The sequence below is a fragment of the Sinocyclocheilus grahami genome, unplaced genomic scaffold (genome assembly GCF_001515645.1).
Source record: "Sinocyclocheilus grahami isolate Dianchi unplaced genomic scaffold, SAMN03320097.WGS_v1.1 scaffold660.1, whole genome shotgun sequence".
In the NCBI taxonomy this organism is placed as follows: Eukaryota; Metazoa; Chordata; class Actinopteri; order Cypriniformes; family Cyprinidae; genus Sinocyclocheilus; species Sinocyclocheilus grahami.
Genome location: NW_015505839.1, coordinates 203,492 through 231,337, shown reverse-complemented (window position 1 = coordinate 231,337; position 27,846 = coordinate 203,492). Strand labels below are relative to the sequence as shown.

Here is a 27,846-nt window from a genome sequence, read left to right as displayed (position 1 = left end):
TGTTTTAAATATAAAGTTTTGAATACAGAAATATTAAATGATTTAAATAACTGAAATTATCCTTTAAAAATGAAACTAAAACCGCCAGTGGGTGGCGGCAAGTCACTAATTTTATGACTGAATCATTCATTCAATTGATTCGTTCAAACAGCTGATTCATGTCTCTATGAATGGCTGATTGAATCATTGACTCACTAGATTCATTCAAAAATGCAGATTCATGCATGAACGAAACACCACTGCGTTGCTTGGAGATGCGCAGCAGCTCAGCTGTGACTTTGTTTGTAACACTTTTTGTTGACAAAAATCAGGCAACGGTGTTCATAAAATGTAAGTCACTTAATATTAACTTCTTGTTTACTGAACTGTTGTATAAACTCAATAGCCCATTTGCAAACTGCACTTATAATCATTAAAAAGCTGGCTCTCACCTAAGTTCATTGTGATCTCACATACGTCCATTATGATCAATGAAGCTGTCTACACGGCACAACGAATATCTTATTTACATCGTGTCTACGCTTTGCGAGTGTACTGTAGAGCCCTGCTGTAGCAGTGGTGGACAGTAACAAAGTAGTTTTACTTCGTTACTGTACTTAAGTAAATTTTTCAAGTATCTGTACTTTACTGGAGTAGTTTTATTTTGAGTAACTTTTACTTTTACTTCACTACATTCCAAAGCATAAGATCATACTTTTTACTTCACTACATTACATAAAACTTATGCTCCGAGACGCAGAAGTGGTGTCTGATTTATGAATGAACTGATTATTTTCAATGAACCTGTTAAATCGGTTCGCAAAATGCACCAAACTAGACAACTCGACAACTCACTGATTCAAATGAACCGTTTAGTGTGAGTCTCCAGTGAACTGAATTCACAAGTAAGAACCGGGAGATATTGTGAGCGCGCACGTGACTGATGCTGCTAAAAGTAAGTTACTAATGTCGAATTTTAGGATTAATTATTGTAACTGAAAATCATATTTAGGTCAAAGCTGTCAGTTGTTTGTGAACTAAATCTGCTGTAAAGGGTGATCTATTTAAGCCCACTGAAATGCTTGAATGCAGACACATTAACATCAGAGTCTCTATGTTTTTTTTGGTAAAAAAAAAACATTAAAATAACGCAGATTAAATCAAATATTTCATGCACGTTCATCTTCCCCGCTGCTGTAAAGTTAGCAGTTTTACTAAAATGCTATGCATTTAGCCCTATGTGACATCTGTTTTTATATTGTTTGTCAGCACACATAGCTTAAGTTACTATGTATCTGGATCAACTAGCCGAGTAGACAAATGTTTATTCATAATCATGCTGAAAATAAGTCAATAATGTTAACTGATGCTAACAGTCTAGCTAACGAGCTTGCTGGTGCTAAATTGAGGTAATTTTAAAAAAATAAAATCCAAATATTTTTATTCAACCACCTAGATAGATTACATCTGAGGGAAAAATAAAGGATGTGATGTTCAGAACATGGTAACTACAGTAATTATCAAAGTGGGAAGTGATGCCCTCTGGGGGCATTTGGCCAGGGGTGTTTTTACACCACAGACAAGGTTTGAGACGAAACAAATCATTATGAAAATCTAATTATATTTTCCTTATTATATTAATTATTTCCTTATTGGTTATTTTGGGAAAATCCCAGGTATTTTGAGCAGTAGGATTATAAAGAAATATATATGCTAATATAAAATTAAATGATAAAAGTAGCCTGCAAAATAAACATTCATCTATCGGTACTTTTTACTTAAGTACATAAAAAATCAAGTACTTTTGTACTTTCACTCAAGTAAAATTGAAAACTGAGTACTTTTACTTTTACTGGAGTAATATTTTATTATACGGATCTGTACTTTTACTCAAGTACTTGATTTGTGTACTTCATCCACCACTGTGCTGTAGTAGTACCTGTTTTCTCTTCCAGGATTTCCATGCCTCATGCTGTCTTCTGTATTCACTCATCTTCCTCTGATAGTCTTCCTCTGCCTCCGCCTGCAGCTCTGACGCCTCCGCCATAATGCCATTCTCAAACTCCCGCTCGTCCTGCTCTTCGTCCACCTTCTCCCTGCAGAAGCCACTCATCTCATGAAACGCAGCACAAACACAGAGTCAGAAACACACGAAAGAAGCCATACCTCCTGATGAAGAGTTTGAAGGGCGTGATGGTGAATCTCTGGAAGTCTCTCAAAGCTTTGAGCTCCTTCCAAACTCTGAAGAGGCTTTTGAGAAGAGCTCTGTCCTTCTCCTGCTCCACATCACGCAGCTGACGGGTGTGTCTGACGGTACAGGAAGAGACCAGGAACCAATTTAAATATCAGGAAACGAGGATCATAAATTTCTTAGAAATTTCTGTTTGTACTCTGCTATCCTCTGCTGGGTCACCTGACTCAGAGCCTCTCCTCTGTGTAGCTCCAGCATATTATGAATTGTGTTCTTCAAGCTGTTCAGCTACACACACACATTCAGAATGAGTCTGAAGAATGGGAGGCTGAGAACAGGAAGCTTGATTTTGTTGGCACTCCTTCAGGTTACCTTATCAGTCATGAGTCGTGTGAGGTTCTTGTGCCGTCTGGTCAGGTGCTGATCGTGCAGCTAGGCGAGACGGGCTGCCAGCACGTGTTCACGGCTGAAGAGAGGATGGTGGGAGAAGATGAGGCCGGATACATCTACATCCAGCTGGTTGTCCCACTGTTTTAATTGCTATTAATCACACAACTCTGTTTTAAAATGACTGAATGGCTTCTTCGCTAATATTAGTCTTTTTCACATTACTTCCTACCCCCAGGATACTTATCCTGAAGGTACTAGAGTCTGCAAGACCCTGCCCCAGCCGAGCATGAAGCTGCTGTCTGACATTTATAATATGCAACCTGTACCATGCAGCCAACGACCTGTTTACTGCTGGATGGACCTCAATGACTCCCACAACTCCATCTTACAGTTCAATTAATGTTGCAACATATCTGCTTAACTAGTGGCATTATATTTGAACCATATAGCCAGAGGAGATAGTAATTAGGCTTGACGCTACATCAAATTGTTATTAATTGTAATTATAAATAAAACCTAAATAGAAATGTATATCAAAAATAATAATAAATAACTAAAACTGAAATGTGGGACATGTTTGAATACAGTTTAATACCTACTCTGCCATTCAAAAGTGTGGGATCAGTAAGATTTTTAAAGAAGTCTCTTCTGATTATCAAGGGTGCATTTATGTGATCAAAATTACAGAAAAAATACAGTTGTGAAATATTATTACAATTTGAAATAACTGTTTGCTATGTGAATATATTGTCAAATGTAATTTATTGCTGTGATGCGCAGCTGTATTTTCAGCATCATTACTCCAGTCTTCAGTGTCACATGATCTTCAGAAATCATTCTCATATGCTGATTTATTATCTATGTTGGAAACAGTTGTACTGCCTAATTTTTTGGAACCTGTTTTTTTATAAATAGAAATATTTTCTAACAAGTCTTTACTATCACCTTTTATCAATTTAACACAACCTTGCTGAATAAAAGTATTAATGTCTTTAAAAAAAAGAAAGTACTGACCTCAAACTTTTGAATGGTAGTGTGTATATTTTTAGAAAAGATTTCTATTGTAAACTGTATTTAGACATGTCCACATTTTATTATCACTTGTTGAAAAAGAAAAAAAGAGCTTTTTTAATAGTTGCAGGTCGCATGTTGTTCCGTGTACCATGGAAAGTGCCTTTTTCTTTATTTATCTCACTATGATTGATGAATGATTGAGCTTGGCTCTTTTGCCTGTATTGTGCAGTGTACTGTGCATGAGGACTCGGTATACTTCAGTTTTCTCATTGTTCATCAGCCACGTGCTTGATGTTTCTCATTTTCACTCTTTCATGTTCCAATGGGTTGCATTAACAAAACACTTAATGTCCCTCAGTTCCACATGTCTGTGAGCACTTAATAGTGTGCTCCTCTTCTGGCTCACTTTTATTTGCATGCAGGATTCATAACACACAAGCACCTCTAAGATTGATAAAACACACATGGCTGAATGGGTGTGTTATCGTTCCGTTCTGTGTGTGTCCGTGCACATGAGAACCTCTGTTACATACCTCCTGTGAGTCGTGACAGGCACATGTGACCTCGCTGCCCTGTCTCACAGCAGAACCCGTGACATCATCACACATCTGGATCCCATCTCCGTTCTCACACCTCTCATCGCCACAAAAATTATTGGCAGTTCATATTGCCTGGAAACAGGCTGCAAGGAGCATATCGCACCAAAAAGCACTAGTAAACATTACAGGACTGCATTTTAGCATTCAACAGCATAAAGAGCCAAGAGTGGATGGCCTGATGTGTCTTAGACAATGACAAAGATTTGAAAAAATAAAAAATAATAACACATGGAATGTTTTAGAGCTGAGCCGAATTAGAAAAATAATTATTTGCTATGAGATTTTAAGGTGTGTTCCAAACCTACAGGATATTTCCGTTTGGGGAATAGGAGTCCGGGAGCTGGCGCCCTCTGGAGGAGAGAGGGAGAACACCAGACGCCAGACCCTGACACTTTCATGAAGAAGAATGACTTAATAACTTACTGATTAAGAGTTTGTTTCTTATTTTAAGTATCGTTTGAATACTGTCCTTTTTTTTGCAGAAAACATCAATGTCATAGCATTTTTAATGCAACCGTTATTGCATTCATGCCACCTCTGAGCTGCATTAAACAGAATGTGCAATTATTCTGAACAGTATGTGTTGTATTATTCGAAATGCATTTGTTGCTTAAATGTAGCAATTCGACAGAAAATTATGATGCATACATTTAATAAGGTTAGAAAAAAATACCTATGATGGGCTAAAGGAACCAGCACAAAAACACACAAAATATTTTAATTATCGCTATGGATAATTAGATCTCTGACCTTTCTGTAGACAGCCTGCAGCGCTAGGTCCAGCTCATCCTCCAGCTGGAAGAGAGGCGGTCTGGACGAGGACACTTTGATTGGCTCAGGCAGAGCAATAATACACCCATCATCTCCAAACCACTTCCTTCCCTGCAGAAATCACAAACACTCTCTTAGGAATAAAAGCTTTGCAGATGGATCCGCACGTCTCACGTCTCTGTCGCCCCGTTACAGACACCTTAAAATAAAGTGTAACCTAAACATGCATTCACTGCTAGAATTTGTGTGTGGATTTGACCTTGTTGTTTGTTAGTGTCCATCTTTACATTAATGCTGCAAACTTGATTTTGTTGTTTTCTAATCACAACCAGAGAAAATACAAACTCGAGTCACCCTGGCTTCAGACTCTTCTTCTCTTTCATACTCTCTCTCCGATTCCCCCTCTTCCTCTCCTTCTCTTCTCTTGGAGTGTGTTTTCTTATGGCGCCGCTGCTGTTGAGGCTCTGGGTCAAAATTGAAGGTGAAAAAGTTGTACGCCTCTTCAGCAGTCGGCAAACCAGCCTCAGCCTGCTCAGAAACCAAACACACATCTATGTTATTTCTTAATTTATACAGAGCACAAACAGATTGAATGTACACTTTTATAATACATAATATATAACCCTTTCTTTACTTTTTGAGGATGCTTCTTATCCTTGCAGGAGAAACAGCAGTTTCTTACCCTTTTGTGATTGGCTGCACGTCTAGCTGCATCACGAAACTTCAGCCTGGCAGCAAAGGATGAGTCTCCATCAGCCTGTGCATCTGGATCCGTCTGGAGGAGGAAACCATGACAGGATCCTACCAGAATTCGTTTCAAGTTCTAAACTAGAGGCGGTGTGTAAAGAAGAAGACTCACCAAAGCAGAAATTATTTGATTAAAAAATACAGTAAAATTGTGAAATATTATTACTATTTAAAATACTTCTTTTCTATTGTAATATATTGTAAAATGTAATTTATTCCTGTGATCAAACCTGAATTTTAAATTTTGTAACATTATAAATGTATTTATAGTCACTTTTGATCAATTTAATGTGTCCTTGCTGAATAAAATCCTTTAAAAAACCCAAACCTTTGAAGTGTAGTGCGTATTACAATATTTAGTTTATGGTCACAGGAAAACAACTGTATATGTGACCCTGGACCACAAAACCAGTCATAAGGGTCAATTTTTTGAAATTTCTGAATCATCTGAAAGCTCAATAAATAAGCTTTCATATATATATATATATATATATATATATATAAATTACTTATTAATTTAATAATGCCATCTATTATTACACATGACTGTGAAATAGAAAGCGTATTATTTCGCCAAAACCAATCTTACATTAATCACAGTCTGAGTGATGCTATCTTAAACACAGCACAAGTGTATTAGATTCATTTCTAAAATACGTCCTAATAGAGATTTGACTTCAGACCAGTTTCAATAGCAAACCCTTCACTCTGTTTTGATTTCAACTATTTATTGGACAGTAGATTTTCAGATTATAAGATGAATAAAACCCTCCAGAGAACAAGGATGTCTACTGCAGCATGTGAGCAGGCATTCAGTTTAGTGAAAAAACAAATCTGACCTCATTCATTGTATTTTTGGAAACATATCTTCCTGTTTGCTCCAGAAAACAAATGTGTTCTGCAGTAAAGCTGTTTTTCATTTTTCCCAAAGAATGCAAAAGCAACCGATGCGGTGAGTATACATGTCCACATTCTGTACTGTAGTTATTTGATCCTGTTCAGATGGCTGTAATCAGAATTCTGAGCTTTGGCTTCCATAAATGCAAAACACTGTACATTTGTTGCATTACTCATGTGAAGGTGCTGATCTTTAGTATAAAACATTTTTTACTTTTCCATCCTCTGACACAATCATCTGTCATCTGCAATAACACATTGTCCCACTATTTCTCATCCCTTTAGTAGGGACACATGGAGTGGATTTACGCACTAAAATTCGCTTATGAGCGCACAGTGCAGAATTACAGGGACATATTGGTCCAATCATCCTATTTATAAAACTTTTGAAATTAACCTTGAAACAAATTTCCCCCTTTTCTTCTTCTTATAAACAGATTTAAAAAAAAAGTATAATGCCCAGAATATTCAAAATATATATAATATTACTCTAACACTCTTATAGCCACAGAAATTTTGTTCAGGTCAAGGTCCCAGAACAGTCCAGATGGTTGAGCTGTTTCCTCTAATAGCAGACAAACTCTCATATGACAAATTAAACTGAATTCAAGAAGTGACTCAGTGACACAATAAAACCAAGGGAGTTTCTGTTCAAATCTTTGGGTTACATTTGTTGCATTACTCATGTGAAGGTGCTGATCTTTAGTATAAAACATTTTTTACTTTTCCATCCTCTGACACAATCATCTGTCATCTGCAATAACACATTGTCCCACTATTTCTCATCCCTTTAGTAGGGACACATGGAGTGGATTTACGCACTAAAATTCGCTTATGAGCGCACAGTGCAGAATTACAGGGACATATTGGTCCAATCATCCTATTTATACAACTTTTGAAATTAACCTTGAAACAAATTTCCCCCTTTTCTTCTTCTTATAAACAGATTTAAAAAAAAAAGTATAATGCCCAGAATATTCAAAATATATATAATATTACTCTAACACTCTTATAGCCACAGAAATTTTGTTCAGGTCAAGGTCCCAGAACAGTCCAGATGGTTGAGCTGTTTCCTCTAATAGCAGACAAACTCTCATATGACAAATTAAACTGAATTCAAGAAGTGACTCAGTGACACAATAAAACCAAGGGAGTTTCTGTTCAAATCTTTGGGTTCATTTGACACATGAATACACACAGCAAGAAATAATGCAGCATGAGTTGTCATGGCATTTATTGGTCAGCAAATTAAACAGTATATACTCTTTGTTTAATATACAATATAATATTTCCCACGTTTGTATCCTTAGTAAGTAAATGTTTAAATACAAAATGTAGTTACACTTACAGAAAAATCACATACATTTCACATGAGCAATCACAAGTTAAAATCACATGAAATAAGTTAAACCCATGTGGAAACCCATGTGCACATTCACAGCATTCCAAAACCACGTTTCCCATGTGCAAAGCACATTTCAGATTTCATAACATGTGAACATGTGATATTCATGTGTTTTGTTCTGTAAGGGTAACTACTTTTTTTTTTTTATTAATGTTACATATTTACTTATTAACATACAAAATCCACACCTAAAATATGTTTATATATATTTTTAAGTGGGATCTATGAGTCTGAATATGTTGTGGGCTATATACTGGTATGTGCAAAATATGGAAGAAGTGGGGAAATTTACTTCCAAACAAATGTGGAAAAAGTTAACATTTTCACCCTACACCTGTTAAATCCCCAGTTGAAACCTTTAATCTTGGGGATTGGATGTATGTAAGTGTCACAGATATGTTCTGTTAGTTTATGTTTCATGAACGTTTAGGCTGTTTTCGTTAGTTTCATGGGCTGCGTCCGAAAGACTAGGCAGCTGCCTGACTGCCCTATCAGGCAATGACTTTGCAGGCAGCGTTTTTGCATGAAGGCACCTCATGAAACTGATTTCGGACTGGCTTCTGAGTCAGCATAATGATCTACAACAAAATAGAATGAGTTTTGGTGATAACTAAACAAATAATTAATTACTACAATACTGATTTCTCGCTAGAACTAACATGAAAAGTGCAAAAACGTTTGTCAGAAATATACATTTACACACAAACTGACCACCAAATGCAACTTTCAGACGCCGTCTTTATTTTTTAGCTCAACCATCACAGAACGGAACGCACAGGATTGTGGGATATCAAAGGCAGCGAAGGATACATCGATTCTGCCTTCAAAAATCAATCAGATGAAGGTATCTCATGAGACAGGAAGTGAAGCTAACTTTGGATTTGGATGTTTCCCACTGCTCTTTAATTGTCATAGTTACTAATACGATTAGTTCTTCAGTTCAGCTGTGTTTTGTTAATTTACCTAGTTTGTCAGTATACTTAAAGTCTGCATGAAATCAGAATTGACTTCATTTACTTTACTAGCGCACATTGCTAGTCTTGATGTAAACAATTAATCTGTGCAAGTTAATCCGCTGAAAAAAATAGTTTGTCTTCATAATCTTTAATCAAAATCTGAACATTTACTTCCGCTCTGGAATGGCATTCCTTTTCTGATGATGTCAGTTTGACGGCTTGGGCAGAATATCCTTAAACACACCCCTCCAACCGTTAGATTGCTATGAGTGAGAGACAGAGAGGAGGAGCGCAAGCATAAAACCATGCCCTCTATTCAATATTCCGTTTCAGATGGAAATACATCACTACACTGAAATAAAGTCGGCAGCAACTTCCGGTTCACGCGGACTTTAAGTTCCTCCTTTTTTCCTGCGTTCAGGGTCCGGTCTCGTTTACGTTTATGGTGTTGTATACTCTCGTCTGTTCTGTTTGCCTTTGCATTTTGGATTAAAGACTGTGTGTTGATCACTATTTCGAATTTCCTGTCTTCCTGTCCACAACACTATGTAACAATAGGAATGTACAACAGTGTCAAAAAGCATCTCACTTTTATTTTTATGATAGGTAACAACATTTTCATTTTCAGTATTCTGCATCAACAATATAAACGGCGATTTGCAGCAAGTTAGAGGCCATTCACACTGGACACGTTCTTCCGTTCAAAAATAGCACACCTGACTGACATATATTTTATAAAAAAATGTTTTACTATACAACTGCATTTTAAAAATGGAAATAGTATATTAGTATATTAGATAGCAAATCCTTTCAAACAACATCCCAATTGCACTGGCCCCGTCTGAAATGATTTAGATCAAATGATCATTAGTAAAAAAACATCATACTCAGACTGTAACATATTTTGATGTGGATGTGATTGGAAACGATAAAATGCAATGATGTCTATCTTTCTCTAACTCCGATTTCTCCCAGGACTAGAAATCTGCCATTCACATCATAAAAATTCCTTCAGGTCTTTATTCTGTAAGATATCACTCATCCTTAACAGGATGTTTATCTGTGTGTGATTTCTCACAATGTGATAACCTGTCATTACTTACCAGAAAATGTACTGAAGCAAACATCCAGACATGTTCTACCGCGCATGTGTCAAACTAAACTCTGCAAGAAAGTGGACCTCGAGGACCAGAGTTGAGAACCCTTGCAGTAGAACAGGGGTGTCAAATTCAGTTCCTGGAGGGCCACTGTTCTGCACTTCTAGTAACCCTGAATACCTTTATTAGCTGGATTAGGTGTGTTTAACTGGGGAGCTGAACTCTACAGGACAGTGGCCCTCCAGGAACTGAATTTGACACCCCTGTTCTACTGCAAGGGTTCTCAACTCTGGCCCTCGAGGTCCACTTTCTTGCAGAGTTTAGTTCCGATCCTAATCAAACACACCTGAACCAGCCAATCAAGATCAAGCTATATCTGGATCAAGAGTAAAGCTAAAGACTAAAATTGTACCAAAGAGCAGAATGAGGAGAAAAACCTAGAACAGGGTTCCTCAAATCTGTCCCTGGAGAGCCACTGTCCTGTAAAGTCTCTCATTTCGAAGGCTGTGCCTTCTGGACGTCACATTTGTCAGCTGCATGAGGATGTCTCATTTCAGAAAATTCATTAATTACTGTATTTCTTTCTTACTTTGTAATGTAATGATGACTTTTCTGTATTGAGGCAGCCTCAATAATGTATGCTCCCGACAAATGTGACTTGTGAAGGGCACAGCTATTGAATTGAGACACTGCAAGAGTAGCAGGTAGGTGAGTTTGATCAGGGTTTAATCTAAACCCTGCATGGCAGCGTCCTTTCAATGTCAGATTTGAGGAACCTTGACCTAGAATCATTTTCAGTTAACTTTAGCGGCAAACATTTTGTGATCTTTCACACCATTCTAGACTAGCTTTGCCTGAAAAACCATTCAGTTGGTTAGGTAATTCCTCTACCTGGTTCTCCTTTTTCTCCCTTTTCCCCCTTCCGCCCTTCCCTCCCATCTCTTCCTGGGATTCCGACATGGCCATCCTCCCCACGAGGCCCAGGGGGTCCGGTCCTTCCCGGTGCTCCTGGTTGACCTGGAATGCTGCAAATAAACTGAGGCGTGATATATATATATATATATATATATATATATATATATATATTCTAAGGCTTTTTGTGATATTTGGAGATTTTGAGCCATGAAATTGTGATTTTGTTAAGTTTATAAAATTAGCAAAATACATCTGGTAATGCACAGAAGAGCAAACAAGCACATGTTGAGAGACACAAGAGAGTTGGACTACATCCATGCTGGTGTGCTCATCTTTGGCTTTCTGAATTTTGCCACCCAAATATTGAGACCAGCTGATTTTTAGCACTCAAATAAACCATTCTGAAACCATACAAGTAATACAGGCCATTGGGACTTGGTCTTGCTAAGCTGCGGTGCTCATGTGAAAGATACAGAGATCAGGTTTAAGTGAATCTCTATAAACAAAAAGTGTCGAAAATCATATCACCGTTCCCAAAAGAATTTATATTTTTAGAAATCTGTCCTTCATAGTTGTACTGATGAGCCAAGCACAGCTGTGACAGCAGATTGGGCCGTAACACACATTTATACGCTCTTAAATGTGGTTTGAGATGGAGACTGCAAATTAAACATCTGTGACGTTCAGCAGAAGTGTGAAATGATAGCACCAAACATCCTCCCTTGAGAGACAAACACTGTTACTGTGACAACACACTCAACTCTCAATACTGCAGTCTGTTAAAGGACAAGCTCAACCAAAAAATGAAAACTAATCGATTACGAACTCTCATGTTTTTCCAAACCCATATGTCTTTCTTTTGTGGTGTGTTTGCTTTTTTTGCTTTTTTCATACAATAAAAGTAAATGTGAACTGAGGCTGTGAAACTCCAGAAATGACAGAAACGCACATTAAAAGTATCATGATGGTGATCCATATGACTTGTGCACTATTAAAAGTCTTGCAAAAGATTTGTGTGAGAAACAGAACCAAATCTTGAGTTGTTACTTATGCGTTTCTTTTATTGTGGGGTTTGAAACAACATGAGGGGGAATAAATGATAAAAAAAAAATTTTTTCGAAACTATTTCTTTGCATTTTCAACACATGAAAAACACGAGACCTGATCTTAGCCAAATTAATTAATTAATTAATTAATTAATATAATCTCTGATATCTTTGAAAAGCATCTTTTATTAAAAAGTTACACAACTGATGACAAAACCAGAAAAATGCAGCACCTTTGAACCTGTTTAATAAATGCTCTAAACAACAAAAGTAGTGACTTGCCGGTTTCTGTTGCAGGATTGTTTTCGTCGTCTTGATTTATTCTTTCGGTGCTGTTCTTTGCTTGTTTGAATTCCTCAGTGTGAGCCGTATCCTAGTTTCTCTTTTTGTGCTTTACTTCTTTTCTTTCTTCCTTTCTGTACATCCATGAATAAGCCGAACGTCTGCAGCAGATACATATATGGCATAATCATCTCTCCCTCTGCACTGCTGTCACTCTCTATGGCTTCTCTTTATCTGTCCTCATGCTCATGCATGTCTCCATCCCTCTCCATTCATCAGTCTCTCTGAATGAGTGCATTTCTGTAAGATGTGTGCAGTGATCTTTCAGCATTCAGGAGAGAGTTTTTAACCACCCACTTAAAAGACACGCCTCCAGCGTTCCTCAGTGAGCTCACACATTTCCCACAGCAATCGCACACTACATAATGAACAGTGAAGAAATTATACAATGACATTGCTGCACAAACTGCACCATATGCATGCCTTTATTTTGTCTTCTCTACATTCTAATCCATTTCATTGACACATTTTCCGCCAGCAACCATACATTAATATCGGTAACACTTTATTTTGATAGTCCACTTTAGACATTCTATTAACAGTAAGTAACTTTGTAACTACATGTCAACTAGTAGTTAATAGAGTATTAGTAGACTGTCTGCTTAATATCTTCTAACACTTTCTTTGTCAAGTTATTCTACTAACCCTAAACCTACCCTAACAGTCTACTCTGAGAGTTAGTAGACATGTAGTTGCAAATTAATGAGAATTAGTTGACATGTAGTTGACATGTAGTTACGAAGTTACATATAGTTAGTAGAATGTCTAAAGTGGACTATCGAAATAAAGTGTAACCTTAATATCTACAGTCTCCACGGCTTGCTGAAGATCCGAAACCTTCACCTGCAAAAATGTGACACAACACTTGCATATAAACTAGAATAAAAGATTGATGTTTGATATAGAAATCAGAAACTGCTCCTTCTGCTGGCTGATGGCGTCTCTGCTCAGGTCCAGCTCAACAGATATGGACTGACAACTAAGAACTGAAGCCAAGTATTGACAGCTGCTGTCAGTGAGACCACAGTTGGATAATCTAAAATGAAAACAGATGAAAAAAAATGAAGATTTTATAATTCCTAAATATGCATTCTCTGTTTGTTTACATAGATAAAATGTCAAAGTCAATGATTATTTAATCTTACTTTAAAGACTTCATCGCACAACTGCCTTCCTGTAGTCGAAGACAAAGCAGCCGAACACCTTCATCTTTTAGGTTGCTGTTGCTTAGGTTCAACTCGTTCAGGTTTAAGCTTTGGCTCAGACCTTTAGCTGCTGAACCGCACATATCTGGAGTGAGTTCACAAGAGTCTAGACTGCAGAGATATAGAATTCAAAACAATTATAATCTTTAAAAGTGTAAGACTTTTATTTGATATACTTGATGCAACCATCCAGCCTTAAGGCAAATACTGACCACAGCTTTTCGAGAGCAGTGTTTTCTCTAAGGACTGTAAAAAGCTGCATTATTCCAGTGCATCCAGGGAAATTTTTGCTCAAATCGAGCTCTTTTAGGCCGGAGGGGTTTGATCTCAGAGCTGAAGCCAGAGACGAGAAACCCTTATCTGTCAGTCTGCAACAAGACAGCCTGGAGAATATGGCAAAAAACGTTTCATTTATAATTCCATGATAATGAATGGACATCATATTTCAAACCTGTTATGTAGGAGTTGATTAATCAATCATTATCAGTACATATGACAAGATATTTTCTAGCCTAAAAAGCCAAACTTTTTTATGCAAGTCTTTTTTTCTTTTTTTAACAAGTCGCTTAACTTACAGTAAATTTTATTAACCTCAGGAGGTCAAACTAAAAAATTACAGGGCTGCACACAAAACGTAGTTATGTTTTTTTGTAATCACATTAGTTAATTAAATTTATTTCTGCTACTTCTCATGTTAGGTTAATTTTATGTTGGATAAAAGTTGAATATAATTATCACAACAAAAATATATTATCGGTTTTACACAAAGACAGCTCTCAAACACTCCAATCAAGTGCTGTGAAAATGTTAAAAATTGAAGCCTAACCTTAATTTCTCAAGTTTACAGGATGGATCCTTCAGTGAGTTCATGAGCTGCTTCATCCCAGAATCCTGCACGTCATTGTCAGAGAGATCTAGAGCTCGGAGACGAGAGTTCTCCAGACCCAGCCCACAACTTTTAGTTGTAAGTTGTAAGATTAGTCTCTCTAATCTAAAAAAGGAAAATTCTTGGGAATGAATTTCAATACACCAACGTGATCTAAAGATACAGCCTCACTTCCTATTCACTTGCGAATTTGTTGATATGGTTTGGCATGTATCAGTCGCCATGTGATACAAAAAAAAAAAGTAATATTGAGTTGGGCATAATTTGAAACCACTGGTATCACTGAACCTGGCATGACCCCAGGGAACCAAATGACATGGATTATGAAATTATTGAAAAGAAGCATAATGTAATTTTGGTGCTGTTTGCATTATAGCAGTGGTTCCCAATCCTGGGGTCCGTTCTTCGTACCTCGCGTAACACATCTGAGATAGTTTGACAGATCCCTGTGTTGAGATGTTCATTGAAAAGGGCAGTATCGATACTCGAAACCATGATCAGCAATGTGGCGAGACAGCAACGTAATGACATCATAGAATTAAAAAAGACATCTGACGAAAAACTTGACAAATTCCTGGACCTATATAAGGAAACAGCCATGTGAACAAAACTACATACATGTTATAATAGATAAATGAAATGTGCACTGTTTTTATTTTATTTTTTTACATTCCTAATTATTTATATTCACAATTTCTAATATTTGTACATATATTACATTTTTATTCAATGTTGTAATTAGCAATTCATGTCATTTTATCTTTGAAGCAGATTTGTTATGTGATCGCATTAAGTAAAGTTTCTTAAAGGTCAAGATCATGTTATGTGCATCTCCTGCGCTCCATCAAGCCACTGCCATAATATCTGTCATCACTCAAATTAATGCACAACTCAGATTAACTGTACAGCATGTGTGTAAGTCTCCAATACAATTATAAAGTTATTATTTTATCACGAATAAATATTTCAATGAGTAAAACTGGCTGTCTATAGTATTATAGATTACACAACATTATAATATTATTTTCTAATTAATTAATTACTATTATTTTAAATGATTGTCCCCGGATTAGTAGTGTACTCTTGTAATAGAGTAGCAGTGGCAGTCCCGAGCAGGTTTAAGCTTACGGAGCTGTTGCTATGACAGCAAGTCCAGGATGAGCTTCGAAAAACCAAATAATCCAAGATCATGCCAAATCGTCAACAATCAAATCCATCTAACTGAGTTAGCGACGTACGAAGAACGAGCCCCAGAACCTGGAGTAACCCCAACTCTATACTTAGGAACAACAAAACCTTTTTATGTCTCCCTAAACAAACACACCTGATTCAACTCATCAGCTCATTAGTAGGGTTGGGTATCGATTGTTTTTTTTTACGATACCGGTGCCAAATCGATACTTTAAAACGGTACCGGTGCCACACAAAAAACTAAAACAACAATGGATAACATTAAAGAACATTAAAAATATTTAAAATAAATATACATAGCATTCACGTGCTCCTCGGATGCTCTCATTTCCCGAGTTGTGCTTCCCTTACTCTAAGGCTAATAAATATATTTCACGATCTGGGTCATTATTTAATACAAAACAATATTTAATACAAAACCACACATAATGTTCCTACTGTATCTCTGTCAATCACTCTGATATTTAGTTCAAATGAGTGAATTGATTGAGTCCTGTCTTTAATCAGTTCTGTGAATGACTGTATGGTATGCCACATGCACTGTAATATGTTTTATATTAAATATAACATTTTCAAATAAAAATAGCAACATGATCATTTTATGCTAGAGGGCTAGATTTTCGCTGGAGGAAACAGCTGTGGTGTGATGAGGGGTAAACGCAGTGAAAACTTTACAGTAACGTTAGATGGGAAACCGATTGCTCCCTCGTGACCTTTTGTAAACTGTATGTATGACAAAGAACTGCACAGATACAGATATTATAACAATCTATCGATAAACACACCGTGTGTCCTCTGTTTCTGTTTGAGTCTGCTCACGCTGTGGATTGAAGAGCGCGCTGAAAGATGGGGAGGAGACGAAGTCTGCCGCCCTTTTCATATGAAATTTAAAGGGGACTGACTCTGAGGCGATCACGAATTTGTGTACAGTTTATGGAGCTAATCGCTATAGCCCCGCTAAAAATGGCCTTGCGACGCCCATGCTTCTTACGTCCATTTCTGAGAACCAGGACAAATATTTCAATCGATCGCTCAGGCATTTAAGTGGCACTGAAATCTGCGTTCTGATTCGGTTCTAGTACATACTGGTTACATAGGTACCGGTGCCATATTGGCCCGGGTTTTGTTACTCAACCCTACTCATTTAATAGGGACCTGAAATGTTTGCATCAGATGAGAGAGACATCCAAAGTGTGTACTGTTGGGGGTTCTCCAGGACCAGGGTTAGAGACTCAATCTCCCCTATGAATGTACCAAATTTGACCGGGTAAAATGCCCAGATTATCAATCCAGCCCTTTCTACACACCTTCAGTTCTTGGCCACTAAACAGTATAAGGCGGCAAATAAAAGAGACATTTTCCACACATAAGATCATTGCACACCTACCTCAACTCTTCGAGGTTACAGTTTGGGTTTGCAAGTAAACCAGAAAACATCCCAACTCCTAAATCCCAAAGTCTATTATCACTTAGGTCCAGTTTCTTAAGTTGGCAGGGTTTTGAACTCAGCGCAGATGTGAGGAAAGCACAGGCCTCCTTTGTGATCCCACAGCTTGAAAGCCTGCAAGAGAAAATTAATATCTGTTGAATGATTGAATGTCAGCAATATAGTCATCAACTCTTTCTACTAGTTCTGTTTTAGCAATTTGGGAAGTCAAATAGTTCTGTGCTGCGTTGTGCCATGTTACCACAGGGTTGAGCAAATTAACACATCCTCTGCACAATTTAGTGCATAACCAGCGGGGCACGGTTTGGTTGGAAAGATGAATTTTGTCACATTTTCCAACCCATCCAAAGATGAGTTGTGTGACTTCAACAAAGGATTACTGAAAGAGGGAATTTGGCTGAAGGATTTTGACTCCTGAACTAAACTGATAACTATCATATCAATATCCACCAAGTCACTGGAAAAAAATAAAACAAAAATAAAGACCTAAGAGTCTCCAGCCCACAGTCTGGCACTAAACCCAAAAGCCTGGTTGTTGCATCATTTCCAATGTTATTGTAGCTCAAATCCAGCTCCTTAAGATGTGATGGGTTTGACGTAAGAGCAGCAACAAGGGCTGAACAGCTGTCTCTTCTGAATCCACAAAACTCCAGTCTAGAAGGAAACAATGGAGAGGGATAGCCATTTACCAACTGTATTATGACATCTGTGATATGTGTTGGATTTTAATACTGTAGGTAAGCTAGAGGCAGAAATGTACTTTAGTGTCTGTAGTTTGCAATGTGGACTCCTCAGTCCAGAGCAGAGACTTTTCACCCCTTTGTCTCCAAGGTCATTGAAACTCAGGTCCAGTTCTCTCAGGACATTGGGATTGGACTCAAGAACAGAAGCCAAAGGTGAACAGCTTTTCTTCGTCAGTTTACATGAGGACAATCTAAGAATTATAAAACAAATCTCTTACCATATCTTCAAAACTGTACCTGTACTTTGAAATGAGAAGTTTGATGGCACTTACATTGCAATCCGACTGGCTTTGATAACGGGATGAAGCTTGAAAAGACACTCATCTGATTTGAAGAATTTTCTCAAGTCAAAAACCTCCAGTCCTTCATCACTGGTGAGCAGCACAAAGACTAGAGCCGACCACTGCGCATTTGAAAGTACCTCCATTGAAAGTTGTCCGGAGTGAAGGTACGTTTGGATTTCCTTGACAAGAGAGTGGTCGTTCAGTTCATTGAGGCAGTGGAAAAGATTGATAGACCTCTCGGGGCTAAGACCTGTCCCAAGCTTTTCTTTTATGTACGTGACCGTGTTCTCATTGCTGTGTGTGATGTGTCCTATTTGTATTGAAAGATGGCGAAACAAGGTCTCACTGCGCTCCTGTGAAAGGCCGAGGAGGAAGCGGAGGAAAAGGTCAAAGTGCCCATTCCTTGACTTTAAAGCCTGATTTACTGCACTCTTGTGTAGATCAAACAGAGATGAATCCATGCAGAGCTCCCCAAAGTCTGTGTCTTGGAATGGTATCTTGAATTCATCGCTACTGGGATTTTGAGTTGTAAACCAGTGAAGGTGAACAAACAAAGCAGCAAGGTACTCTTGGAAACTCAGATGCACAAAACAAAAGACCTTCTTTTGGTATAGGCCGAACTCCTCCCAGAGGATCTGGGTGCAAAGTCCTGAATATACTGATGCATCCTTGACATCAATGCCACACTCTATCAGGTCTTCTTCGTAGAAGATCACAAAACCTTTCCTCAGTTGCCGAAAGGCCAGTTTTCCAAGCGACATGATGTTGTTTCTACTCAAGTGTGGATCCAAGTGATGTAGTTCCTTGTACTTATCTTTCATCTGCAATGTCTGGAAGATCAGGAAATGTGTGTACATTTCAGTTAGAGACTTGGGGATCTGACAACTCTCTGCTTCACTCAACATTCTCTGTAGAACAGTGGCTGAAATCCAGCAGAAGACTGGGATGTGACACATGATGTAGAGGCTCCTTGATGATTTCATGTGTGAGATGATTCTATTGGCCAGACTCTGATCACTGATTCTCTTCCTGAAATACTCATCCTTCTGAGGGTCATTGAACCCTCGTACCTCTGTGACCTGGTCGACACACTCGGGAGGGATCTGACTGGCTGCTGCTGGTCGAGAGGTGATCCAGAGGAGAGCTGATGGAAGCAGATTCCCCTTGATGAGATTGGTCAGCAGCACATCCACAGAGGCCGTTTCAGTTATATCAGAGCACCTTTTGCTGTTCCTAAAATCAAGAGGCAGTCGGCACTCATCCAAACCATCAAAGATAAATATGACTTTGAACTTCTCCAAGTTTGAAAGTTTGAATCCCTCGATTTCTCTAAAGAACAAATAAACAAGTTGCTCCAGTGTGTACTGCTCTTTGCCAATCAAATTCAGCTCCCGAAAAAACAATGGAAACACAAAATGAACATCTTGGTTGGCTTTTCCTTCAGTCCAGTCCAGAACAAACTTCTGCACAGAGACTGTTTTTCCAATTCCAGCAACTCCTTTAGTCAGTACGGTTCTGATGGGCTTGTTTTGTCCAGGTAAGGCTTTAAAGATGTCATTGCATTTGATTGGAGTTTCCTGTGTCTCTGGTGTCCAATCTGTCTCACCTCATGCTCATTATTGACTTCTCCAATCCCTCCTTCTGTGATGTAGAGCTCTGTGTAGATTTTGTTGAGTAGGGCTGGATTTGCCTGCTTAGCAATACCTTCAAATATACATTGGCTCTTGTTCTTCAAACTGGATTTAAGCTTTTGCTGACAAGCATCAATTTGATGAACTACATAAAATAAGAAACAAATTGTTACTCCTCTTTGTCTGCCCTTAATGTAAACTATATGCTCTAACCATGCATATACACATATACTAACATTGAAGAAGTTTGTCAAAGAGGCTTTGCTCCTTCATACACTTCAAAATATGTAATGTGATTTTGACTGTTGCTTCTCTGGCTTCAAGAGCAAATTCGTCTTCTTCATCTGGTGGACTCTTTGTACACTCTGTGAGATCAGGGTTCAATACGCTGTCGATTTTTCTGAGTTCCTTCTTTACAAAAGTGATCACATTGCATTGAAGTTGCTAAGATGAAAAAGAGACACTTTATTGAATATTTTACTCTTCTTTTGAATGTAAATAATGTAAAAAGTAAATAAATAAATTGGCTAACCCGCAAAATAGCAGCAAGGGCCATTTGTGTCTTTGGGGTCGATTGGTGGTGCATTTCTGTTGGCTGCTCTCTGCATTTAAAACAAAGTATTAAACTTGAAAATTGATGAAAAATATGATTGAATATCTATGAGTGTTTTTAAGAATCAGGCAAAATGAATACAAACCGTTGGACGGGAGAATCAGTCATATGGAGATTAGTTGGTGGCTCCATTGACCAGTTACTCTGAACAGATACATGGGTGTGCGCAGAAGAGCTGAGCCAATCTCCCGAGAGACTTTGACAGAACAGAACATACAGTGATTTAATAGCTGAAACGCCTAATTCGTTAATAAAGAGAAGGATGTCATCATTCTGTGTAAACAGTGTAAGGGAAATCAAATAAATGTGCAGCTCAACTGGTAGAGCATTTCACAAATAACACAAATTCATGGGTTTAATGCTGATAAAATGTACAGCTTGAATGACTGAAGGTCACTTTGTAAATATTAGCTTATAGCAATCATTGTAATGATTGCATAATCAAGGCTCCTAACTAAAATGGTTGAAAAAATAAAGAATTTGCAACAACAATGTAGGCTTAAATTTGTCCATAAAACTGAAAATGAGCACTGAATATCACCCTATATATATATATATATGAAAATAATGCACACCCGAGGTGGTGATGCGGCATCCTGTCCAAAGTCCAGACATTTACCAAACTAAACTAGAAAATAAATATTTTGAATGTTGGCTTATGATGAGAAAGATGTCAGCCAGATCACTATAGCCTCACTAAATAAGTGTGTATTACCTCTGATCTTCCTCCTGGAATTTAACTGGAGGATCCATTGATGCATCACTCTTCATAGAAACATGGCTAATCACTGAAGAGGCAGCTCTCTTCTGCTGATGAACCTCAACACTACAAAAACATTCAGGGAATCAAGTCAACATCAGGAACTGAACAAAGAATCTCTTTTTAATCGTTGTTCTGTTCGAAGCCATCAAATTAACCAATAGGATTACATGCAGAGATTTTTGAATCATTAATAAACAATAAATAAATAAATAAACAAACATACCTTTCGGATTGATTGGATGTGTGGGGTTCAGTAGGGGAGCAGCTGCCGCTGCTTTTGTCCTCAAGGCTGGATGTAACATTATCTTTGGTTTCACTTGACTCACTCATGGCAGCGTTTTTCCAGACACCTTAAAAGATCCTAAAGTCGACATTTAGGAAATCGTGCTTTCTGTCAGTTAAACATAATTTCCATACTTCCTGTTTTATTTGCCTAAGCCAGTATGTATATGACATGGGAGCCACCATTGTTCGAATTGAGGGGTCCCATCATACCCCTCATTTTCGGATGTGGATGAGGGTTTGAAAAAATTGAAATCAAACCAATTAACCAATTAAAAATGGTTAATATGTAGCATATCAAGTAATAATAAATAAGAGGAGAAACAAGATGAACAACAACAATGACAAACTTAATTTGGAACGACTTCACATGCTCAATTTTCATGCAGGAAAACCGAGAGAAAATATAAGTTTTTGTTTGTTTGTTTGTTTTTCCTCCCCTTAAATTTGAACACTGCAGTCAAACCAGCCGCGCTTTGAAAATGCACGGTCAAGCCAGCCGCACTTTTTTTTGTCTTGCGCGTGTAATTGTGCACTTGCGGTGCTGAGAGCAGTCAAAATGCATGTAAAGAAGCTGTCATACCGACGTTTCCTTTATAATTGGCTTATTTTAACTTTTATTTTTAGTTTGTAAATACATTATTTTTGTACATAAACATTTGTATTGTACATTATTATAAATAATTTATTAATGTTTATAAATGTTAATATTAATGTTTTATAATCATTGTTTTTTTTTATTTAATGTTTGTGTGTGTGTGAGTGTGTATAACAACAAAATGCGTCCTAGCACTTCCACTGTGTCCAGTATTCCAACACTCATAAAAAGTGTTCCTTTAAAGGTTAGCTCATTCTTTCAATTCATATGTATTCAGAGTGACCCTGACTATCACTGTCTTCATTTTCAGGCATTTTACTGTACAGTTTTGGAGAAAACTAAAAGCAAAATCACCCAAACATCAAACTCCATTGTTGCACTTTGATTATTTCCGCATATTCCAACACTCATATAAAATGTTCCTTTATAGGTTAGCTCATTCTTTCAATTAATATGTATTCGGAGTGACCCTGACTATCACTCTATTAATTTTCAAGGCATTTTACTGTATAGTTTTGGAGACAACTAAAAGCAAAATCACCCAAACCATCAAACTCCATTGTTGAATTTTGATTATTTCCGTATATTCCAACACTCATAAAAAATGTTCGTTTATAGGTTAGCTCATTCTTTCAATTAATATGTATTCGGAGTGACCCTGACTATCACTCTATTAATTTTCAAGGCATTTTACTGTATAGTTTTGGAGACAACTAAAAGCAAAATCACCCCATACAACAAAATGCGTCCTAGCACTTGGAATATTTCAATACATTCAAATACTCATAAAAAGTGTCCCTTTGTAGGTTAGCTCATTCTTTCAATAGATATGTATTAAGAGTGACCCTGATTCCCTTTCAAGGGAATTACGAACTGCGTCCTCTAGGAGGTGCTATGGGGAACGCCTCGTCGTGACCCCTGTCTGAAGCATACATTGAAAAAACACCAACAACACGTTGGCCGGCGACAGCCCATGACGTCACTAACGGTGCGACTATTAGTATAAATAGGCGCCGGGAGAACATGTCATTCACTTCTTTGTCTTCAATGACTGTTTTGTTTGAAGCGTACATTTGAACGTGGTAAGAGCGATCTCCATCTTATTATTATGGCGAGCACTAGCAGAATGTTGAGGCGATGCGTGAAAACGGCTATGAGAGGATGCCCCCTGTAGAAGAGACGCTGACTAGCCATCTCTCTATGGGTGAGACGTCCTCCCTTAATACTCCCTCCTTGCCATCTAAGCCCCTTCGCGCTTAAATGGCAGGGCATACGCAGCAGCAGGTCAGGCTGTGGCTTCGTTGCACACTATGGCGGTGCTCCAGGCGTATCAGGCTGGAGGGCCTTTCTCCTGATGAGGTAGCTGAGCTGCGCCGCACCACGGATCTTGCTCTCCGTGCTACTAAGCAGGCCGCCTCCATTATTGGCAGGTCTATGGCGGCAATGGTAGTAACGGAGAGACATCTGTGGGTGAACCTGGCAGATATCGGGAAGAATGAGAGGGGCTTTCTTTTCGATGCTCCGGTTTCGCCTTCCGAACTTTTCGGTACCTCCGTTGAGACGGTGGTCAAGAAGTTCAGGGAGGCGAAGGCACGTTCAGCGGCCTTCAAATTCTTCATTCCACAAAGGTCCAGGTCTGAGCCCGTCCTGGGGTCCTGGTCCGTCTCAGTCTGAGGATCAGAGACAGGCACAGAAGGCTATAGTGCACGCTAGACTTTGCGCACTTTCTGAAATCCTGTACGGTAAGGGTTACGCGTTATAACTTCGTTCCCTTTCTCTGAGTTGGTTAGACCCCGGTACCTTGGGCTCCACTCAACCAGTGTGCATCTAATTGACACACTTGGAAGTATGGCTCCCCTCACCATTGAGGTTACTATGAGCATGCTGCTTCCTATCGAGCGCCCGGGTTCGCTCCGTGGGCTGCTCTCGTGGTAATATTAGCAGTGCTCCCCTTTTTACCAAAGGGTTGCCTATGAGCGCGCTATTCTTTCTGAATCCGGAGTTATCCTCTCACGTGAGAGTTGAGTTCTCTGTTTTTTCCCCAGAGCACCTGGAACCAGCAGCATCAGGTGAGCATAGGCCCTTCACTCCGCCTCTCTGATGCACTGAGTTTTTTTGGTTAGCTTGCAGTACGCTTACCCTCTGATTTCTAATGATCATGCTGTGCGAGCCCCCTCTCTCGTTGAGAACTGGGTCTATGCTCCCTCAGCCCGGAAACTTACTGCTAGCTTGACACACTTGGAAGTATCGCTCCCCTCACCATTGAGGGTTACTATGAGCATGCTGCTTCCTATCGAGCGCCCGGGTTCGCTCCGTGGGCTGCTCTCGTGGTAATATTAGCAGTGCTCCCCTTTTTACCAAAGGGTTGCCTATGAGCGCGCTATTCTTTCTGAATCCGGAGTTATCCTCTCACGTGAGAGTTGAGTTCTCTGTTTTTTCCCCAGAGCACCTGGAACCAGCAGCATCAGGTGAGCATAGGCCCTTCACTCCGCCTCTCTGATGCACTGAGTTTTTTTGGTTAGCTTGCAGTACGCTTACCCTCTGATTTCTAATGATCATGCTGTGCGAGCCCCCTCTCTCGTTGAGAACTGGGTCTATGCTCCCTCAGCCCGGAAACTTACTGCTAGCAGTTCCAGCATTGGAACATGCTGAAGGTCCGTGTCCCCCTCTCGATTCAGAACTGGGTGTGTTGCTCCCTCAGCTAAGTAAATTATTGCGAGCTCCCCTCTCGTTTGAGAGCTGGGTGTTTGCCCCCCCAGCTAGAGATTTACTGCTAGCCAATCCAGCTTTATGCCTTAGATCAAGTTGGTGACTCTCAAACATATTGGTTTTGGGATGCACCATTCCATCTATGAGCTGCTCTTTCAGAGTGCCACGAGAGCCCCTTAGAACGGTATCCTAAAATCCATGTTATGGTAAGTGTGCACATGAAGGCTTTGTGCACTTTCTAAAATCCACATTGTGGTAAGTTCGCACGCTAGTTCTTTGCGTTCTTTTCTAAAATCCTATATGGAGAGGGCTTCGCGCGGTTGCTTCGTGCCCTTTCTTGAGCTGATTAGAGCCCCATTCACCTTGGGTGCCACTTCACGTAGGTATCCTAGGATACCTTCTTTAACAGGGTGTTGCTACTAGGGGTCTGTTGAGACAGTTCCTTTCAGAGCTTATTTAAGAGGAAGCGGTAGCCCCTGTGTGACAGGCCAAGACTTAGTATGATACTAGGCTCTTGGTCGTATCCCCTTAAAGGAATCTATTTTATTCCAAGCCTGGAGCTCTACCCCGGGCCCAGGAGTCTGGCCCTAACAGGTAAGTTTGGGTATGTAGCCTAGGCCTTTGGCCATAGGGGATAAAGTCACGGACAAACCGTCTGACGTCCCAGGGGCAACTCACCATGAAAATGGTAAAGTTGGTACTTAATGCTCGCCATGGTTCTGGCCCGCATTCCCCTCAGCATGGCGGCATGGGTATACCGGTCCCCATAGCGCCCCCTAGAGGACGCAGTTCAAAGTTCCCTTGAAAGGGAACGTCTCAGGTTACTTATGTAACCGTGGTTCCCTGAGTAGGAAACAAGACATTGCGTCCTCTAGGCTTCCTGCCATGCTTCGAACGCAAGCTTCAGACAAAGAAGTGAATGACATGTTCTCCCGGCGCCTATTTATATTAATAGTCGCACCGGTAGTGACGTCATGGGCTGTCGCCGGCCAACTTGTTATTGGTGTTTTTTCAATGTATGCTTCAGACAGGGGTCATGACGAGGCATTCCCCATAGCGCCCCCTAGAGGACGCAGTTCGAAGTTCCAAAGGGTTGCCTATGAGCGCGCTATTCTTTCTGAATCCGGAGTTATCCTCTCACGTGAGAGTTGAGTTCTCTGTTTTTTCCCCAGAGCACCTGGAACCAGCAGCATCAGGTGAGCATAGGCCCTTCACTCCGCCTCTCTGATGCACTGAGTTTTTTTGGTTAGCTTGCAGTACGCTTACCCTCTGATTTCTAATGATCATGCTGTGCGAGCCCCCTCTCTCGTTGAGAACTGGGTCTATGCTCCCTCAGCCCGGAAACTTACTGCTAGCAGTTCCAGCATTGGAACATGCTGAAGGTCCGTGTCCCCCTCTCGATTCAGAACTGGGTGTGTTGCTCCCTCAGCTAAGTAAATTATTGCGAGCTCCCCTCTCGTTTGAGAGCTGGGTGTTTGCCCCCCCAGCTAGAGATTTACTGCTAGCCAATCCAGCTTTATGCCTTAGATCGAGTTGGTGACTCTCAAACATATTGGTTTTGGGATGCACCATTCCATCTATGAGCTGCTCTTTCAGAGTGCCACGAGAGCCCCTTAGAACGGTATCCTAAAATCCATGTTATGGTAAGTGTGCACATGAAGGCTTTGTGCACTTTCTAAAATCCACATTGTGGTAAGTTCGCACGCTAGTTCTTTGCGTTCTTTTCTAAAATCCTATATGGAGAGGGCTTCGCGCGGTTGCTTCGTGCCCTTTCTTGAGCTGATTAGAGCCCCATTCACCTTGGGTGCCACTTCACGTAGGTATCCTAGGATACCTTCTTTAACAGGGTGTTGCTACTAGGGGTCTGTTGAGACAGTTCCTTTCAGAGCTTATTTAAGAGGAAGCGGTAGCCCCTGTGTGACAGGCCAAGACTTAGTATGATACTAGGCTCTTGGTCGTATCCCCTTAAAGGAATCTATTTTATTCCAAGCCTGGAGCTCTACCCCGGGCCCAGGAGTCTGGCCCTAACAGGTAAGTTTGGGTATGTAGCCTAGGCCTTTGGCCATAGGGGATAAAGTCACGGACAAACCGTCTGACGTCCCAGGGGCAACTCACCATGAAAATGGTAAAGTTGGTACTTAATGCTCGCCATGGTTCTGGCCCGCATTCCCCTCAGCATGGCGGCATGGGTATACCGGTCCCCATAGCGCCCCCTAGAGGACGCAGTTCAAAGTTCCCTTGAAAGGGAACGTCTCAGGTTACTTATGTAACCGTGGTTCCCTGAGTAGGAAACAAGACATTGCGTCCTCTAGGCTTCCTGCCATGCTTCGAACGCAAGCTTCAGACAAAGAAGTGAATGACATGTTCTCCCGGCGCCTATTTATATTAATAGTCGCACCGGTAGTGACGTCATGGGCTGTCGCCGGCCAACTTGTTATTGGTGTTTTTTCAATGTATGCTTCAGACAGGGGTCATGACGAGGCATTCCCCATAGCGCCCCCTAGAGGACGCAGTTCGAAGTTCCCTTGAAAGGGAATCAGGGTCACTCTGAATACATATCTATTGAAACAATGAGCTAACCTACAAAGGAACACTTTTTATGAGTGTTGGAATATTGGACACAGTGGAAGTGCCAGGACATATTTTTTTCTTATACACACTCACACACACTCACACACACACACACACACACACACACACAAACATTAAATTAAAAAAACAATGAATATAAAACATGAATATTAACATTTATAAGCATTAATAAATTATTTATAATAATTAATGTACAATACAAACGTTTATGTACAAAAATAATGCATTTAAAAACTAAAAATAAAAGTTAAAATAAGCAAATTATAAAGGAAACGTCGGTATGACAGCTTCTTTACGTGCATTTTGACTGCTCTCAGCACCGTAAGTGCACAATTACACAAGACAAAAAAAGCGCTGGGTGCCACTGTAGCTGCATTTAACAAGACAGCTTTGAAGAAGGAAATAGACCTGAATTTAACATGATCAGTCGGTCATGTTATCCTCTCTGAGGTCTTCGTACTTATTTACCTGAGATGGCCATTCAGCAACTTCTGAAACATCTAATGTTACATTTTTACAGAGCGTGACCCATCTGAATGACTTTTACTTGATC

General features: G+C 39.5%; 1 protein-coding gene and 1 pseudogene across 1 annotated transcript; both read right to left on the bottom strand.

Annotated features, from left to right (window-relative positions):
• Positions 1–6,539, bottom strand: part of LOC107558787 (coiled-coil and C2 domain-containing protein 2A-like) — a 52,435-nt pseudogene extending 45,896 nt beyond the window's left edge.
• A 6,628-nt stretch (positions 6,540–13,167) lies between these two features.
• LOC107558786 (NACHT, LRR and PYD domains-containing protein 3-like) lies at positions 13,168–21,442 on the bottom strand. The gene is given in 13 exon segments (XM_016242471.1): positions 13,168–13,385; positions 13,495–13,665; positions 13,767–13,937; positions 14,381–14,545; positions 17,019–17,192; positions 17,565–17,732; positions 17,839–18,012; positions 18,094–19,678; positions 19,681–19,881; positions 19,973–20,180; positions 20,269–20,338; positions 21,065–21,175; positions 21,336–21,442. Coding segments are annotated over 13 exon segments (3,465 nt in total). The 3' UTR covers positions 13,168–13,225.
• Between the last annotated feature and the right edge of the window lie 6,404 nt (positions 21,443–27,846).